Source organism: Bos taurus, chromosome 12, assembly GCF_002263795.3.
Source record: "Bos taurus isolate L1 Dominette 01449 registration number 42190680 breed Hereford chromosome 12, ARS-UCD2.0, whole genome shotgun sequence".
Lineage (NCBI taxonomy): Eukaryota > Metazoa > Chordata > Mammalia > Artiodactyla > Bovidae > Bos > Bos taurus.
In genome coordinates, this window is record NC_037339.1 from 11592840 (window position 1) to 11612541 (window position 19702).

Sequence of the window (19702 nt, forward strand, 5' to 3'; positions counted from 1 at the left end):
GGAAATCAACCCTGAATATTGATCGAAAGGACTAATGCTGAAGCTCCAGTACTTTGGCCACCTGATGTGAAGAGCCAACTCATTGGAAAAGATCCTGATGATGGGAAAGATTGATGGCAGAAGAAGGGGGCAGCAGAGGATGAGATGGTTGCATGGCATCACCGACTCAAGGGACGTGAGTTTGAGCAAGCTCCGGGAGATAGTAAAGGACAGGGAAGCCTGGTGTGCTGCAGTCTGTGGGATCACAAAGAGTGGACATGACTGAGCAACTGAATAACAACAAGGTTCTCTGAAGATTAGCTAAACTGTTTCTTCAACCCAGAGGACCTGACTTCCCAACCGTCGTGCAAGAGCTGGGCTGGGATGTCCACTGCTCTGCTTCCCAGCCAAGCCAAAGAAAGAGCGGGCTGCTGCATTTGTAAGGCAGCCCTCTTTGCCTCAGCTCCCAGGTGGGCGACTGCTCCTTTATCCCAGGGCACCCCCCTGTGGGTACCACAGCAAGTCAAAGAGTATGACAGAGGGAAAGAGATTTTTAAAAAGCAACGAAAGTGGCAAAAGGAAGAAAAAAGGATGTGTAGGCTTTGCCTCGTTGCATCAAGAACCTGGGCTAACTGCCCCCTTAACTGGAGCCTCTTCCTCCTGTTTGCTCCATTCTCTACTTTACTAGAAGCCCTGAGCAGCTCTGAAACCAGACAGACCTGCCTTTCCATCACTAGGTGACTAGCATGCTATTTAAGCTCTCTTTGCCTCAGTTTCCTCACGTGTAAACAGAAGCAGTAATTCTACTTCTCAAGGCTGCTGTGGGCCTGAAAAGGGTGCACGCCAAGACCTGCCCAAGGAGGCCTTTGACAACTGGAGTAAGACACCTCCCTTCCCTCCGAGGCTGGTTTGCCGGCAGACACCCTGGCAGCACCGTTCAATAGGACTTTGAGTGAGGATGGCTCTTAAGCACCTGATAGATGTCCCGAGCAACTGGGGTACTGAATTGCTCACCTTATTCTATTCTATTTTAGTTACCTATGGGCTTTCCTGGTGGCTCAGCAATACAGAATCTGCCTGCAATGCAGAAGACATGGCAGGAGCCCTGGGTTGGATCCCTGGATGCCGAAGATCCCCTGCAAGAGGGCATAGCCACCCTCTCCAGTATTCTTGCCTGGAAAATCCCATGGACAAAGGAGCCTGGCAGGCTACATGGGGGTCTCAAAGAGTCAGACACAACTGAGCAAAAAACACAACTCAGTTGCTTTACATTTAAGAAGCCACCTGTGCCAAGGGGCTAAAGCCTCGGGGCAGCGCACCGTGTAGGGCTTTTAGGGTCAGGACTGGTCCCCTGCCAGGCGGCTGGGCGGGGTGGCTCAGTGTGGACCCTGAGAGGCGCCGGCTTAGCGCTGCATCCACGTAGTAATTTCTTCCCTGAACAAAATTCTACCACGAAGACCCAGGACTGTATGTAGTCAGGCCCCGGGCGCCGAGATGGGAACAACTGTAAAACCGTGGACTCTACGACTTCTGCCCCCTTGCCCTCAGCACTCCGTGCACCCGAAGTCCTCACGGGCCTTGGGAGCAATGGCGAGGGAACCCGCGGGAGGGACCCCTGCGGTTCCAACGTGGGTCAGGGTCTCCCACGGCTCCTGGCTGCTTTATTCTTCGCAACAAAGCCGGAGGGCTAGGCATTTCCCTTTCACAGATGAGGAAACGGAGGCTGGAGGAGCTTAAGGGCACCGGCAGGGAGGCACAGCCGCAAAGTCTTGGGGATTCTGGTGGTGTCGCCAAAGCCACGTCCGTGGGGGCCCGTCGTCAGGGCGCGCGGGGGAAGCGGCGGGTAAATATTTGGGGCTGTAACCCGGGCTCGGGCGACTGGGCGTCACCGCGGTTCCCCGGCGCGCGCGTGGCGAGGGCGGTGCCCGGTGCCCGGGGTGGGGACAGAGGCATCCGAGGCGCGGCGGCGGGGACAGACCCGGCGGCCCGGCTCCCGCGGCCCCGCCCCAGCCCGCCCCCGCCCGCGGCTATAAGACTTCGGGGCGCGCGGGCGGAGGAGACCCGGGAAAGGGCGGGCGGGCGCGCGGTGCCGGCAGCGGCGCGGCTGGAGCACTGCCGGACGAGGGAGCAGACTGAGCGGGACGCTGCCCGGAGAGGGGACGGCGCGAGCAGCACGCACGTCTGCACGACCCCAGCGCCCAGACCTCGCAGGATTCCGGCCCCTCAGCGACACGCGCCGGCGGAGCCCCCCATGAAGCCGCCCGCCGCGCAGGGCAGCCCCGCGGCCGCCGCGGCCGCAGGTGAGTGGCGAGGGGTGGGGGTGGGGGGTGGGTCTCCTTAAACCCGGGCATTGGAGAAGGAAATGGTAACCCACTCCAGTATTCTTGCCTGGAGAATCCCATGGACAGAGAAGCCTGGTAGGCTACAGTCCACGGGGTCGCAAAGAGTAGGACACGACTGAGCGACTTCACTTACTTGCAGGGGGCTGGGGGCGAAAGAAGCAGGGTCCCGCGTAGTCTCTCTCCATCCCTCCCCCTGCCTCCCCTCTGCCCCCGCCCGGCTGGGGGACACGTCACGGGCGCATCCTGACTCAGTCCTCCCGCCGCCCCCGGGGCCGCGAGCGTGGGGATCCGTCCACCACCCGAAAGAGCTCGGCCGTGCGGCTTAGCGGCGTGACCTTTGACTTGCAACTCCCCCGGGTGGAGGCTCAGTTTCTTTATCTCTAAAATGGGCGCGATGCTAGCGCGCATTTCAGGGGGCGGTGGAGTCTTGAACGGTAACAGCCAGCGGCCGGCGGCGATCGCGGGCTGCCCCACCCCGCCCGACCCCGGCCGGAAAGCAGTCCACGTGGTCTGGCGACCCTCGGGTACCCCGCGGGCGCCGGCGGGACGCGGGACCCCACCGTGGCCCGGCTCCCGCCCTCACCCGCGCCCTCCGCCTCTGCGCAGCCCCGGCCTTGGACTCTGCCGACGCGGGGGACCTGACGGACGCGCTGTGCGAGTTTGATGCGGTGCTGGCCGACTTCGCGTCGCCCTTCCACGAGCGCCACTTCCGCTACGAGGAGCACCTGGAGCGCATGAAGCGGCGCAGCAGCGCCAGCGTCAGTGACAGCAGCGGCTTCAGCGACTCCGAGAGTGAGTGTGGCGCCGCCGCGGAAGCTGTCGCGCCCCGGGCACTCCGGGCACCCGGCCCGCGGGGGAGCGCCCAGGGCTCGGGGCTCCGCGTGCTCATCGGGAAAACCGCGGGCTGGGGGCCCGGCCGAGCGAGCCCCGAAGCCCAGCGCCGTCTCTAGGACTCTGGGAGTCTCCGGGGCCGCAAGGCCGGCAGGGACCAGACCCCGCAGGGCGGTCTCCGGAAGGCAGGCTGGGCTCCACGCCGCCCGCCGGCAGGTGTCAGGACCCAGGAGGGCCTCCCCAGGGCGCCCTCTCCCTGCTCCTTGCCGCTTTCAGCGGCATCTTCAGAGGATGTGGAGAAAGCGCCACAGGCGTGGGGTCCAGGGCCCCCGAGAGGGCGCAGGATGGACATATTGGTGAAACCAGGAAAGGTTTCTTAAGCTCCCGTTCTTGGGGTGTTTGAAACGCTTCTTGCACTTTCTCCTGGCCCTGAGCCCGCCGAACTTGGTATTACACTGTCCGAAGTTTTGAAAGAATCCTAGCACTGCCAAGTCCAAGTATTTAGAGAGTGTCCCTCATCCTTCAGGCAGGTCCATGACGTGAACTGCTGGCTCAGACTCCCGGCCCCACCCCGGTACCCAGTCTGGGGCTGGGGGTGGGGAGGAAGAGGGGATAGGGTGGGAGAGGGCTGGGGCGGGGGCGGCGGCGTGGGTGGGTGGGTGGGTGGGTGCCGGTAGAGAGCAGATGGACGCAGAGCTGCTTCCTGCTTACTGTTTCATGGTGGAGACCACCCCCCAGGCTGCCCTAAATCACCTTGTTATAAAGAAAGGCCACTTTTTCCAGGACCTCAAATGTCCTGTAGGATCAAACAGCAAACTGGGTGACTTTTCAATCTTCTGTGACTGTCGTTTTTCCCAACCCGCATGACTTACTATTTTTCAAAGTGAATTTTGAACACTACTGGATAATTCTTGAGGTTTCATTCCCTAGATGGGTTACTTGCCAAAATGTCACTCCCTTTGCTGCCCTTTACTCTGGAAGTAAAAACAATGAGCTTTCCTTGTGATTCCCTTCTTTTGCCATCTGAAGCTTCTCCTTGTTACAGGCAAAGATACAGTCTTGGACTTACACATGAGCTGTCCTCCTGAAAAGGAATAAAGAGCACTGGCCATCCAGTTCAGGCCTGGAGTCAGAAACTTAAGAGTTCCAGCTTGACTTGCCTTGGCAGCCCTGCCCAAGGGTTAGATCTAATTGCAGCTTTTGAGGTGAAAGGGAATGGAATCATCTGCTGTTAATTTTCCATTCTGTATGTTTGGACTTTGTTGCTAATGACCAGACCGCTTATTTTCAATTTCAAAGGGAAGTCGAGAAAATTTTGAAATTTGTCTCAATGTATGTAGCCAAACTTAAATGTGTCTCCTTCTACTGGGGCACATTCATCAAGTACAAATTCTCTCCCCCGTGGGAAAGAAAGCTGGCACAGTGTGTTCAGGGTTGCTCTCTTGCAAAGAACAGCTCCATTCTAAACCACAGCTGCACTTGGCTAGAATAGGGCCTGAGCTCACTCATTCATGGGTGATTGCAACTCCCCCTGGGTAGGATTTCAGATCTGGGATCCGTTTTCAGGGGGGCCTCAAAGAAAAGGCACTCGAAACACATTCTTCACAGCTTCAGGGGAGATTGTTTGGAATGGTCTGTAGTTTTTCTTAGGGTGTGTGGACTGTGTTTTCTGCCTTTGTTGTTAACTGCTAAACTAACCCTTGGTTTGGTGGTTAGAGAAGTAAACGGGAGGGTATGAAGAAGGCTTGGATGACATTAGTCTTTCCTATAAATGTGTAGTTTGGCCCTCACGAGGCTGGTTAGAAATAGTCTTGGCAGAAGCGCTGTGTATCTAAATAGTCATTTCTTGAGGATGCATAATACGTGTCTTAATTGCCGCCAAGAGTGGATCACAGACATTTGTTATACTCATCTATCTGTTCAGTGCTTTTCTGTGGAAGAGAGTATTTGAGAGAGGTGGGTCCTACTGAAATGTAGGATCTCCCCAGCAAAAAGGAGACACCCTAGGATGATGGAAGTAAGAGCAGCTCTCTTTTGCCAAGCCTTTTCTGTGATTACTGTTATTATCTATTAGTCCACGATTAGCAAGCTCTTTGCTTAGCCTTAAATGTGCTATCTCCCACGTTCCCTACCACAGTCCAGCAATGCAGGCCCTATTGTCTCCTTTTTTTCTGATTAAATAGTGGAACCACTTGGACAGTCTCTAAGGTTTTGTCTGTCACCGTGGATGGCTGGCTGGTATGGAAACCAGGCCCTCCTGGATAGACTTGGACAGGGATCACGTGCCTGTTTGTCAATCATGGTCATGTTTGAAGGTGTCTCTTCAAGGCCGTGGCCCCCTCGCTGGGTCCATGGAGCCACGGCTGAGCTCTGTTGGGGCCCTGCATGAGGAGTGGGCCTTAGTTTCTCTAGCTGTGAAATGGAAAGGATTCTATTTAATGATGCTGTTAGCCGCCCACTCCAGTATTCTTGGGCTTCCCTTGTGGCTCAGCTGGTAAAGAATCCGCCTGCAATGTGGGAGACTTGGGTTCGATCCCTGGGTTGGGAAGATCCCTTGGAGAATGAAAATGCTACCCACTCCAGAATTCTGGCCTGGAGAGTTCCATGGACTGTATAGTCCATGGAGTCGCAAAGAGTCGACATGACTGAGCGACTTTCACTCACTAGAAACATCCATAAGCTCAGGATTAGAAAGAAAATATTTGCCCTGTTTGATGTTTTTAAGAGAACAATAAAATGCACATGCCATGGTGTGTCACATAGGCCAGATACATTTGGGCCAATGTTTTGCATGAACATGTTATTATGAAGCTCCCACGAAGCTCTGAACCTTTGGGACTTTGGTTTTTCGCTCTGCATTTTACAACTCCATCACTCTGAAGACGTACCCACTGCATTCCTGCTTTTTTGAAGAACCTTTCTTTTTCTCTTAAAAAAATTTAGAGGGAAAGACAAATGTTCTATGATATCACATATATGTGGGATCTAAAAGTATAATACCAAAGAACTTATATACAGAACAGAAACAGACTCTTACGGACATAGGAAACAAGGTTACTGAGGGCGGGGGGAGCAGGGAGAAGGATAAATTAGGAGTATGGGACTAACAGATACATACTACCATATATGAAACAGAGAAACAGCAGGATTTATTGTGTAGCACAGGGAACTATATTCCATATCTTGTAATAACCTATAATGGAAAAGAATAAAAAAAGAGTATATATGTGTATCTGAATCATTTTGCTGTACACTTGAAACTAATACAATATTGTAAATCAACTACATTTCAATTAAAAAATTGGTTGCTAGCATCCAAAGGAGAAAAACTAGACATTCCTTCTTTTAACCAGAGAAGCAAGTTACATCCATTGGAGAGAAGAGCGGATGTTTAATAAGGAAATATGTCTTCCTGTTTCTACTTACAGGGAATCCTCCTAAGACTTGAAGAGGACCACTGTAACAGTGGCGAGGCAACTTCACGTTAGGAGCGATTCAAATCGGGCTTGATGAGAATTGTACTTTTCTTCTAGATTTTGGTTCCAACAGTCAACACCAGGCATTTTCGTGAGAGCAGTTTCAGCTTTAGCAGTGGAAGGCAGCTCGGTTAGGAGCCGGGGCAGTGAAGTTCAAGCCTGATCCTCAGACATGCTGCAGGCATGGTGAACATCTTTGATTTGAACTTAGCTCGAAAACCCTGTTGTTCTTTCAGTATTTTCAGCACTGTATGTATACATCGTGACTTCTCAAATGTGTTCAATAACATTTTAACTCATCATATACTAAATTTTAACCAAAGTGTTAATTTATGATTCCACAGATTGATTTTACAGGAAGTTTCCAATATTAACTGGCACTTTAAAAGGTGATGTGAACTCACATCTTTGATGGATTGGAGGTTCCTTTTTCCTTTGAGGGGGGAAGTTTTTTGCTTCTTAACAGAAAAGGTCCAAGGTCTACTCTGCATGCTGGGGCTTTTATGATTCTGTTGGGCCATTGGAGGGAATGAGGAACTGGCTTCTCTAGCTTGTGCAACAGAGAAGGCGATGGCACCCCACTCCAGGACTCTTGCCTGGAAAATCCCATGGGCGGAGGAGCCTGGTGGGCTGCAGTCCATGGGGTCGAGAAGAGTCGGACACAACTGAGCGACTTTCCTTCCACTTTTCACTTTCATGCTTTGGAGAAGGAAGTGGCAACCCACTCCAGTGTTCTTGCCTGGAGAGTCCCAGGGATGGGGGAGCCTGGTGGGCTGCCGTCTATGGGGTCGCACAGAGTTGGACACGACTGAAGGGACTTAGCAGCAGCAGCAGCTTGTGCAAGACCTAGATCGTCTGTATTTCTTTGCCTTGACTGTTCTAGCTTGACCCTGGGAGAGAGGACCTGGGGGGCACACGTGACAGGTAGCCTACTAGCTGATCTGACGTAAGAGCCACTGAGGCCAGGACTTGAACTTGTTCAACCCGAGAGGGAATGAGGGGTTCGGAGCCCTCAGGGTGTCCTGGTGTGAACAAGTGTCACTGGTAGACGTGTATGCATGTGTGTGCTAAGTCGCTTCAGTCGTGGCTGACTCTTTGTGACCTTATGGACTGTGGCTCGCCAGGCTCCTCTGTCTGTAGGATTCTCCAGGCAAGAATACTGGAGTGAGTTGCTGTGCCCTCCTCCAGGGCATCTTCCCGACCCAGGGATCGGAACCTGGGTCTCCAGAGGCTCCTGCGTTGCAAGCATAATCTTCACCGCTGAGCCACCAGGGAAGCCCCATCACTGGTGGACACCTGAAGGCATATAGAGGGACCGAGCAGCCCCAGAAGAGAAGCTGGAACAATAGTGGTGAGATTGAGAAATGCGTTCTTATTCTATCGGTGTAGCTGTTGGGATGTAGCTGTTGAGTGGGAGAGCTGACCCCCTCCCCCACCCCGCACAAACCATTCCCTGTGGCGAAAGGGAAACAGGTCCAAGGCTTTCTTTTTCTCAGTTAATTACTATGGTTTGCTTGCCTGAAACATGTGGGATTGTTCTATATTTACAGGAGCTCCGGGCCACGGTTACTGTCTGTGGTTTTCCTTCCCTCTGGAGTAACACACGCTGGTGCCAACCCCCAAATTACCTTTCTCCCCACCCCCAAATGAAAACAACACGTCTACCTTTTAAACAAGTCTTTGTTTTTATAGCCAGGTTTTCCAAGCTTTGTGGGCGCTCCTATGGTTAAGATGTTCGAATATTTAATATGCTCACATTTCTTTTGATGATGTCTTAGCAAACTTGCTCCCTGAATTTGAGGTTCCTGGCTTCAGGGTGCCAGTTCGACTTGCCAAGGACATTTCTGATGGGACTGCGGAGCTGATGGCGGTAGATGTTGTAAGGCCTTGCAATATCTAGCCTTGCCACCTGCCAGGGGTCCCCAGATCATCACTGCTATATGTCCCTTGAGCCCTTATTAATGGCAGTGACTGATACTGGGCGGGCAATAGTACATTACTATGCTATCAGCCAGCAACACATTGCTGTCACTTGTCAGACTAACTGGCTGTTATTTTGCAAGAAATCGAGTTCTAGGGGAGTGAAAAGAACAGGAAGGCAAGCTTTGCTTCCCTTTTAATTTACACCTAGCATGCAATCTTATTCACTGTGGAATGAAACTTTATTGGATAAAGGGTTGAGAGAGGTTGGATTACTTCTGTGTTGGTGGGATTGTTCTTGGGAGGTTTGTTCTAAGGCGCCTCTGAAGATAAATTTTTTTCTTAAGAGTTTTGCTACTCTCTAAAGAAGAGGAAGAAGCTTGGCCCCAGAATCTGGAGTCTTATTATTCCCTGTGGTGGCCTTTCTTCTGAGCATGCCTTCCTCCAGTTTGTTGAAAAAATAAAGCCTGAAAACCATAGGCAGCACACGGAGCGCCTGGGTTTCTTATCCCCCTTTCTTAAAAGAAACTGAAGCTCCGAGACGAAGTGACTCGCACAGCATCACACGGCCTCGGTGCCACACAGCTCTAGGGGGACAGCAACTAGGATTTTTCCCCCCCCTCCGTCTCATTGTGAGAGTAGCCTGAGCTCATTATCAATTAGAGGCAACTCCTGATTATTTGAAAGGTTGGCTCAGTAGTTTGCAGCTGAATCTGCCAGTCAAGGAGCAGTCAGCTTGTCTATATACATTTCCTGAGGTTGAGGAAAATACTTAAAGGAATTTAAGGAATTTAATAATTAAAGGAATTTAATAAAATAATTTACTAATTATTTAATATTTTAAATAATTATTAAATATTTAATAATTAAAACATTAACATCAATTAATTATAATAATAAATATTATTAATTAATATTATATAATATAAATTACAATATATAATATAAATATTTAATAATTAAAATATTAATTAATATCAATTAATAATAATAAATATTATTATTAAATTTAGTAATTAAATAATTACTTAATAAAATAATTAAAGGAATTTAATACAAAAAGGAATTTAAGCCCCAGGCTCTAAAGGGTGAGCCGTGAGCTGTGGTGATGTCCTGGTGCAGTGTGACTCTGCAGGGTCCCCTAAAGCAACCGAGTTACCTGAGGAGTCGTGAATCCCCACCGGATTCCTGTTCCCTACCATTTTTCGGGGACCATCTCCATGTCTAGTTCATTACTTTCTCCCAAACTCAATAGCACTTGGTCTACTTGGTGTGTGAAGCAAACAAATTGTGTGTGTGTGTGTGTGTTTCCCCGTCCCCAAGGGGTAAGTATACGTCGATGTAAAATTTCTGGGGAGTTGGGGCAGGACAGAAGTGAGGCCCAGAACCAGGGCCCGGGTGCAGGACCGGGTGCAGGAATGCCGGGGAGGCAGGGTGGTGACTGTGGCGGGGCCAACCGCCCCTGAAAGGTGGAGGCCAGGGTGCCGCCTGCGGGGCCCGGGAAGAGGGCGATGCTCGCGGGGCCCTTTGCAGCCAAAGGCACTGTGGCAGAGACCTGCATGCCTTCCTCCTGGCTCCCGGGTCCGGTCTTGAGGCCTGCCCGCCCTGGGCTGTCTGTGGTTTTCCTGCCCCTCAGGCTCGTTTCGCCTTTTCCCCACAAGTCTCTTGGGTTCTATTTATGGCGATTCCCTTGCCTCTTATGAGGTGACAGGTGGTAAGATGACGTGGTGGGTCTGCAGTGAGCATGACTGCTCTCCCGTGTGTCGGGGGGAAAGGCCTTCACTTGAGAAAACCCGCATCGCTCGAGTGGGGCTCAGCTGACAAGCCAGCGCGAGGGCTTCCCACTTTGAGTTCACCGAGTACAAGTGTCCCGGGAGATAATAACAGAGGTGCCACCAAAACAGTGTCCCGTGGGCACGTGAAACCGCCAAATAGGGCTAAGCCGGCTTGTTTATCACAAGACATCTCAGGCACGTCGGAGTTTCATCAGAGGACCCTCCAAGGGGCTCAGTGTGTCTCAGGGTCCAGGGACCATGCAGTTCTTCTCAAAGGACCACTATTCTGGGAAATACATTTTTGCGGAAATGTAAGCCTAACATTCAGAGTTTCAGATCTCAGTAGGTGTTCGTCATCAAAGCCCTGAAAAAGGCTTGTGGTCCTTTTAGGTGGCCTGGACTGGACCTAAGAAGGAAGGATCAACCGCGAGGGTTGTATGTGTTTGGAAAACTGAACGTGATGGGTGTGTTGGCCAGGAAGACAAGATGGCCTGGGACCACCTCCTAGGGGCCATGGGGGACCCGTGAGGTGCCTTCTTTAGGGATGAAGAGGAATTCTCTTCAGGCCAGAACCTTCTGTTTCTGAAAGCTGTCTTTTATTCTGGTTGTCTCTTGTCACTGAGTCCTGTTCCTTTTGAGTTAAGAGGAGCAAAGAAAGATGGTTTTGCCTCCTCCTGAGCTGGAGGCGATTGGATGAAACCAGGTGCATCCCGAGGAGGACAGGGAGCCCGGCCTGGCCATTTTGGTTCAGCTGCCCTCTTGCACCTGAGCAGCCTTCCCAGAGCACGTCTGTGCTACCCTCGTGCCAGGCTTTGTGTTTTGTTTTAACCAGGAAGGCTGTTCATCTGTGACCTCAGAGGCCACATCCTGCTTCCACCGCCGGCTCTGCCTCTGAGTCTTTGAGTTGGTACAGCTCAGCCAGCAGTGAGCGCCCTTTCTGTGTCACCACCATAGGACTGGGCTGGTTGGGGTTGGTTTCCTTTCCCTTGGCAGGACTCAGAAATAGGATCTCAGAACTTCAGAGCTGGAAGGGACTTTAAGGATCATTCAGTCCACCTTCCCATTTTACAGATGGGTAAGCAAAGGCCCATCTGTATAATGGGAAGGTGGACTGAGTCATCCTTCAAGTCCATTCTGTAAGAAAACCCACCCCCCACCCCCAAAAGGAAATGGCAACCCACTCCAGTATTCTTGCCTGAAGAATCCCATGAACAGAGGAGGCTACAGCCCATGGGGTCGCAAAGAGTTGGACTCGACTGAGTGATCAAGCACACACACACACACACAAGCAAGGGCCCAGAGACATTGTCTTGTTCCAGGGCTCCCAAATACTTGGTAGCTGAGATGATTTCCTAGATGCTCAGCTCAGCTTTGCTTCTGGTACCTTGCCTCGCTCTTGTTTTCAGGAGCAGGACAATGGAGCCACCCAGTCACCCAACGTGTTTGTAATCCACAGCCTCCAGGAGAAGAAATCTTTGTCTTTGACCTTCTAGCTTATCCCCAGAATACAGGAGCTCAGGAAAGACCATGCCAAAGACTCTCTGGTGAGCAGACAGGGAGGATTATTAAGTAGTGGGATCCAACCTTAACTTTGTATTTTAGGGGGTTCAGAGAGCTGAAGGGACATTTTTCAGGAAAGATGGTTCCTTATGTCTCACATCCCAAGCCACCCCCGCCCCCCGCCCCTGGCCTCCATCGGCCAAACGTTGGCTTAGCTGTCAGACACCTGGGCAGTGGGCACCCATGTGTTGCAAAGGAGGCTGGTCTGGTCATGATGGTCCTGTTGACCCTTCTTTTTTTAGGGAAGCAAGGACCTTTGGTGTGCCTGATTGGAGACACACACTCACACATACACAGGCATACTCTCCTGTCTCAAATTTAGGAGCATAAATATAAAATGGGCGTGAACTTGGGCAAACTTCAGGAGATAGTGAGGAACAGGAAAGCCTGGCATGCTGCAGTCCATGGGATCACAAAGAGTCGGACATGACTTAGCAACTAAACAACAACAAATATAAAATCTGGAAATCAAATTTTTTTTTTTTTAATAACTTTGCTCCCTTTGGAGAAACACTGTTGGTTATCAATAGACTAGGAGACTGATAAACCATTTCTAATGAGTTATGTTTTCTTTCCTGAAAGGTGCTGAATCGCTTTATAGGAACAGCTTCAGCTTCAGTGATGAAAAATTGAATTCTCCAACAGACAGCACTCCAGCTCTGCTCTGTTCTTCTGCTCCTGCTCGGAAAGGTAAGTCTACTAGTTGGAATGTGAGTTTTTTGGCTTCTTTATTCCCTCTACTCCTCAGCCTCTTCTCTCTTCTGCCTTACCCCTAACCAGTCTTTTCCAAATGTGCAAAACAAATAGAGAAGACTAATATCTTCATACCTGGGGTCGCACAGAGTCGGACACGACTGAAGTGACTTAGCAGCAGCAGCAGCAGTGTCTTTGTACAGTACAGTGTAGAGTAGATTTTGTTATTTCTCAGAATTTTGATCAGCATGAAAGTGAAATCAGGTAACTGGTGGGTGGCAGGGGATGGGTGGCTCAGATGTTACAGAATCCACCCGAAATGCAGGAAGATCCCGTTTCAGTCCCCGGGGTCAGGAAGATCCTCTAGACAAGGGAATGGCTCCCCACTCCAGAATTCTTGCCTGGAGAATCCCATGGACAGGCGAGCCTGGTGGGCTGCAGTCCATGGGGTTGCAAGGAGTCGGACACAACTGAGCCACTAACACTTGCACTTTTTTATTCAGGAAACGATGTAGAGAAACCGTGGGAGAAAGAAAATGTGCAGACTGCAGACGTTGTTTTCTCTTGTGTGTTGTTATCAATTCGGTGCTAAATGATAGTGCTTTCCTAGACTGGCTGGTTCTAGAATGTAAAACTCAGCAGTTAGGATTTGCAGAAAGTTGAGTTCTTTTTTTTTTTTAATTGCATTAACTCTTTAAAGAATGCTCTCAGATGACCAATTTAGCAATTAAATGGGGTCATCATTATGAAACAAGTGATGATCTAACATAATTCAAAATAGCAGCTTCAGCCTGCCTCTACTGCGATATTAATAGACAAAAAAGTTTTTAAAGATGCATGAACAGTTTCTTATATTTTGGAGCTAAGTAAATTGTCTCCAGCCAGAGAGCTGAATGTTCTATTGGGCAAGTGCCCTTTGAAAACAAAAGGAGTTTTTTTTCCCCTTAAGAAATGTTACACTCACTGAAAATAGTTGCAGAATGCAATAAAAATGGAACATAGTTAAAAAGAAATATGAAGATTTCATCATTTTCTCACTCAGGCAGGAAGGCAGAATTTCACCCTTTTTCAAAAGAGACCTTTTAAAGTTCTCCTCCCCACATAGCAAAGCCAGCAGCCCCTGGGAATTCCGCCATTGTCCAGCCCTCCGTCTGTAATGGATCTGTTGAATTGAGAGAGACAGAACAGTCTAGAAAGTGGCTTAAAACAAGCCCAGATTTGCTACCTGATCCTCTAGAGGTAGAAATTAAAGAGGGGGAAAAAAGCCCTAGTGGCAAATTGACTTTAAAAGCTAAAAACAGTGAGTTATTTGTAGCCAGCTTCCTAGGTGGTAAAGAATCCGCCTGCCAAGGCAGGAGACACAAGAGATGTGGGTTTGATCCCTGGGTCAGGAAAATTCCCTGGATTAGGAAATGGCAACCCACCCCAGTATTCTTGCCTGGGAAGTCCTTTGGCTGTAGGAGTCTGGTGGGCTCAGTCCGTGGGATCGCAAAGAATCGGAGGCGACTAAGCTCGAGCATGTGCTACTGAGGGGTCTGATTAATAAAGACGTGCATCCAGAGAAGGCATGAACAATGAGCTCTAGAGGAGAAAGCAAGACACGCAGAAAGAAGGACAAGTCTTAGGATGTGGATGGAACAAGATCACGGTGGGGCCTTGTTACCCTGTGTTGGCACCTGCATGGCACAAGGCCGCCCAGACCCAGGAGCCCCCTGTCGCCTTCCCTGTACCCTTTTGACAAGGAACAGTAGCGCTTAGTGAATTCCATCCTGGGGGCACCACGTGGGCTGAAGTACTGCCCTGGAGTGATAGTGTGAACAAGACTGCGTCAGAGAAGTTGAGCAGGAAGTAGGGACTCTGGGTGTGCATTCCACACACTGCATTGCTTCCCGAATATTTTGGCTGCTAACTCAAATTCTACACAATCAGAGAGTTAAAACTTTCAATCTTCCTTCCCTGTCCCTGTCTCACTGTACCTTCCAACTTGTTTGTTTGCTTCTCGATTTTATTTATTTCTGGCTGTGCTGGGTCTTCGCTGCTGCGCACAGGCTTTCTCTCGGCGTGGTGAGCAGGGGCTCGCTCTCCAATTGTGGTGCAGGGGCTTCTCGTTGTAGGGGCTTCTCCTGTTGTGGAGCAGGGGCTCTAGGGACGCGGGCTCAGTAGTTCTGTTTCATAGGCACCAGAGCCCAGGCTCAGTGGCTGTGGCACACAGGCTTCTTTGCTCCGCGGCACGTGGGATCTTTGTGGACCAGGGATCCACTTGTCCCCTGCAGTGGGAGGCGGATTCTTAACCACTGGACTGCAGGGAAGCCTCCACCTCCCAGCTTTTAAAGTAGCGAAGAGAGATACTTCTTCCAGGCTGCTGGGATATGGGTGGGGGATGGGGGGATGATGAACTACAAAACTCAGAAAGAAACATTTAGGCTAATCTTCAGAAAAAGCTTCTGAGTTGCTTGTAAGTAAACTTTGGAGCAACCACTTAGGGTTTGTACAGGACACTATTTAATAAAATCTCAGAAGACAGAGAGATGAGGGTCATATAATTCTGGAAAAATCAGATTCATCAGCTGTCTTGAATATAGAAACTGAACCTGAACTCTTTGTTTTTCAGCCAAACTTGGAGATACAAAAGAGCTAGAAGACTTTATTGCTGATCTGGACAGAACCTTAGCAAGTGAGTACATGCCTGGTAGTTTAAAAAACAAAACAAAACCAACCAGCACCTCTGATAAAGTGCAGTGATGTTTACCAGCTTGTCTGTGGCAGGAAGTTATATCATAAGGTGTTTTTAGGTTCAGAAACAGGACCCTAGTGGCTCAGAAAGAAATCCTGAGGATAAGCTGGCATTGAAGTTGACTGCCTTTGCAACCAGTGAGAACTTGGCCCCCAACAAACAATGGCATTTTGTTTGAGAAGTGGAGAGTAAAGTAGTAGTTAAAGTGAGGTTGGAGCCTTCCCAGCATGATGGCCTGCCAGGCTTTTTCAGAAAAGAAATCAGCTTATTGACCACCGAGTATTATACTGATTAATAGAGCTGACTCATCGGAAAAGCCCCTGATGCTGGGAAAGATTGAAGGCAAAAGGAGAAGGGAGTGAGACAGTTAGATAGCATTACTGACACAGTGGACATTAATTTGAGCAAACTAAGGGAGAGAGTGGAGGAAAAGGAGCCTGGTGGGCTACAGTCCATGGGGTCTCAAAGAGTCAGACACAACCTCACGACTGAACAGCATTATACTGACAAACCAGAGGGTTCAATCTCAGGGGTCGGAGAAAACTTCACAAGTTAGAGCCAGGGGTTTGATCTGACTTCCAGAGGGTTGGGTTCCCAAAGAGAAAATTGGCTTGGGGAGATCTTATAACCAAAGACCTACACCAGTTACTGAAAGACCTGGATCAGGTATTTGGTACCCCGTTTCCCATTTGTCAGTTACGCTAATGGCACCCCATTCTCTGTGACCAAAATTTTTGAGAACTGAAGGTATCAGATCATAATTGCCATGGGGGTGCCTGGAAGAAAGGACCCCGAGAATCAATCCACACATTCCACTTCCAAAGAACAGGCTCACAAGTGCCAGAAGGGTCAGCTGGAGTTTCCTGGATGACACTTTCCACAACTTACCCTTGGGGGGCCTTGTTCAGTCACAGAGCAGCCCTGGAGAATTTCATCTTAGCCCCTTCCATTTTACAATGAAAGAGTCAGTTTTCCATATCTTATGCTGTGCTATGCTAAATAGCTGGATAGGATCTGAAAAAATAGATCCAAAGCTGGTTACTTAAAAAGAATTCTGTTCTTAAACAAGGTTTCAGACAGACCTACCTACTATTAGGTGGGAAGTTCTTCTGCAATTTCTGTGTACTAGAAGACGTTATCACCCATACCATCCTCCATCAGAAGACCAAGGTCTGTTTTGACAGAGATGATTGTAATTGCAACACATTTTGTGTTAGACCCGTGGAACGTGCTTGTTGGCGTCATGAAAATTGCAGCAGGCTGCCCAGTCATACCAGTTCTTCAGACGTACATTACAGGGGAAGCCTGCCATTAAGTTTGGTGCTTGGATGCCTGTCTGGGAGGTGTGCTCCGGTTAAGCATGTGAGCTAAGTCGCTTCAGTCGTGTCTAACTCTTTTCGATCTTACGGACCGTAGCCCACCAGGCTCCTTTGTCCATGGGATTCTCCAGGCAAGAATACTGGCATGGGTTGCCATGCCCTCCTCCAGGAGACCTTCCCGACCCAGGAATCGAACCTGTATCTCTTGGTCTCCTGCATTGGCAGGCGGGTTCTTTCCCACTTGTGCCGCCTGGGAAGCACATGGTTAAGCATAGGAATTGTCAGCTTTTGCGAGTGGATCACCTTCTCTGTCTCCTATTGACAGGCATGTGAAACAAGAAGTTTTGGGTCCTTCCATCCTAAGGGAGAAGTTTCAGAAAGCTCAGAGGACCTGATGAAATCAGCTACAGAATATGCTGCTGGAGGGGGCAGAGATGTTGCTCACCCACCACCAGGCTCGTCCTAAAAACACCTTTGGGCTCATCTCTGGGCAGGTTAGAGACTGACTTTGTTTACCTGCTTGCAGCGTATTAGAGCAGATGACTCATGCTAATGTTGTATTTCCTCTTAAAACATAGCTTCTCTGTAATTTAAAATGCTTTTATGAAAATATTTGTAATTAATTATATATAGTTGGAAACAGTAATATGCTTTCCCCATTATAATATATTTTTGTATGCAAATAAAGTTTGAACTGGAGTCTGTCTTTTGGAAGCCTTCCTTTTTTCCCCCTCTTGGTTTCTTTCAGTATGTTTCCATCCAGGTGGTGTTCAAGTGGAAATAACATACCTCTTGACTTCTAATGGGGACTCTGGGTGCTGCCACGTTGCACTAGTCAGTGGGATGATTAGTGAGAGAAAGTATTACTTTGAAGCTCATTCTGCACTCTGAAGGGAAATTCTGGCATATGGTTGGTGGGAAATTTTAATTTGAGGATTGTGGGGTTTTTTTTTTAAAGCTTTTTATTTTGTACTGGGGTATAGCCAATTAACAATGTTGTGAGAGTTTCAGGTGAGCAGCCAAGAGACTCAGCCATACATATACATGTATCCATTCTCCTCCAAACTCCCCTGCCATCCAAGCCGCCACGTAACATTGAACAGAGCTCCCTGTGCTACACAGGAGGACCTTGGTGGTCCTGTTTTAAATATAGCAGTGCGTGTATGTCCAGCCCAAACTCCCTGTCTCTGCCCTCCATCCTTTGAGGACTGTGGTTTTGATGGAAGTTGGGTTTCTCTCCTCTGTTCTCCCCATTTCTTAGCACCTGTTTGGTTGCCATGTGTGCTTTCCTTCAATTAAAGGAAATACTAGGTGCACGAAGAATCCAGGGTAGGTTGGGGCAGCTGGAGGACTTGTAAATGGTGGTGCTCTCATAAGACCTGTGTGCTGAGGCAAATTTGATGTGCTGGCCTGGGTGCTAATGTGCAGGAGCCGGGAGCTGGAGGGGTCCCAGTGGAGCTGGGGGCCCACATGCAAGGTCTCCCAGGCAGTAGGCTTGTTTGTAGAAGCCAACAGCCCCACCTCCCGCCCCCACCTGCCTTTTATGGAGGATGGGGTGAGCCGTGAAAACAGGCAAGTCCATAGTTTTCTTGTCTATGCTTTTCTACCCTTAAAACATTTGAAATAACCAGGCATTGCTTTGACATGCAGAATCAAGTTATGTAAAAACTCCAGTCCTTATGTTCCTGTAGAACACAAATCCAAAACATAAGTACTTCTACTTTTACAGAAATCCATAAGGCCTTATGACTTTATTGACACTTTCAAAAGATAACTACTAATGTGGTCTGTTTTTTAGGGCATTGGCAAACTAAATTGCCTTTTCTTTAAAACTTTTCTTTTCCCCAAATTTCTGGGAAACCTTTTGGGTTGAACCCAAATATTTTCTTTAATTCTTTTTTTTTTTAACTTTTCATTTTTTAGAAAATTTTATTTTATACCGGAGTATAGCTGATTATGGAGAAGGCAATGGCACCCCACTCCAGTACTCTTGCCTGGAAAATCCCATGGATGGAGGAGCGTGGTAGGCTGCAGACCACGGGGTCACAAAGAGTCGGACACGACTGAGCGACTTCACTTTCACTTTTCACTTTCACGCATTGGAGAAGGAAATGGCAACCCACTCCAGTGTTCTTGCCTAGAGAATCCCAGGGATGGGGGAGCCTGGTGGGCCGCCGTCTACGGGGTCACAGAGTCAGACACAACTGAAGCGACTTGGCAGCAGCAGCAGCATAGCTGATTAACAATGTTGTGATAGTTTCAGGTGGACAGCAAAGGAACTCAGTCATACATATACATGTATCCACTCTCCCCCAGACTCCCCTCCCATCCAGGTTCTTTATTTCTTTATTGAGATATAATTTATATACCTGAACATTCATCCTTTTAAAGTACAATTCAGTAGGTTTAAATTTTTTAGCCATGCTTTCTGGCTTGAAGGATCTTAGTTTCCAGACCAGGAATTGAACCCATACCCTCAGCAGTGAACCTGCAGAGTCCTAACCGCTGGAGCACCAGAGAAATCCCACTTCAGTGGATTTTAGTACCTACGTTCACAGAGTTGTGCAGCCGTCACTGTCTCACCCTCTGTCTCTGCGGATTTGTCTATTCCGGATATTTCATACAAATGGAATCATAAACATACAGTGTTTTGTTTCTGGGTTCTTCCCTCTGCAAATTGTTTTCAAGGTTCATCCATGTTGTATGCGAATCAGTACTTCATTCCTTTTTATGACTGACTAATAGTCCACCATATGGACATACCATATTTGTTTATCCATTTATTAGTTGAGGGACATTTGGGTTATTTGTACTTTTTGGCTAGTGAATATTGCTCTTATGAATATTCATGTATAAGCTTTTGTGTGGATACATGTTTTAATTTATTTTGGGTATATAACTAGGATCACAATTGCTAGGCCATAAGATAACCCTTGGAGAAGGCAATGGCAACCCACTCCAGTACTCTTGCCTGGAAAATCCCATGGACGGAGGAGCCTGGTGGGCTGCAGTCCATGGGGTCGATAGGAGTCGGACACGACTGAGCGACTTCACTTTCACTTTTCACTTTCAT

The 19702-nt window shown here is 49.0% G+C and overlaps 1 protein-coding gene across 2 annotated transcripts; it reads left to right on the forward strand.

Moving 5' to 3' along the window:
* The first annotated feature begins 2037 nt into the window (after positions 1–2037).
* On the forward strand, positions 2038–17328 carry RGCC (regulator of cell cycle). 2 transcript variants are annotated; one of them, NM_001102276.2, is given in 5 exon segments: positions 2056–2279; positions 2928–3113; positions 12466–12573; positions 15188–15250; positions 16955–17328. In NM_001102276.2, coding segments are annotated over 5 exon segments (414 nt in total). In that variant the 5' UTR covers positions 2056–2230; the 3' UTR covers positions 16963–17328.
* Positions 17329–19702: the final 2374 nt, after the last annotated feature.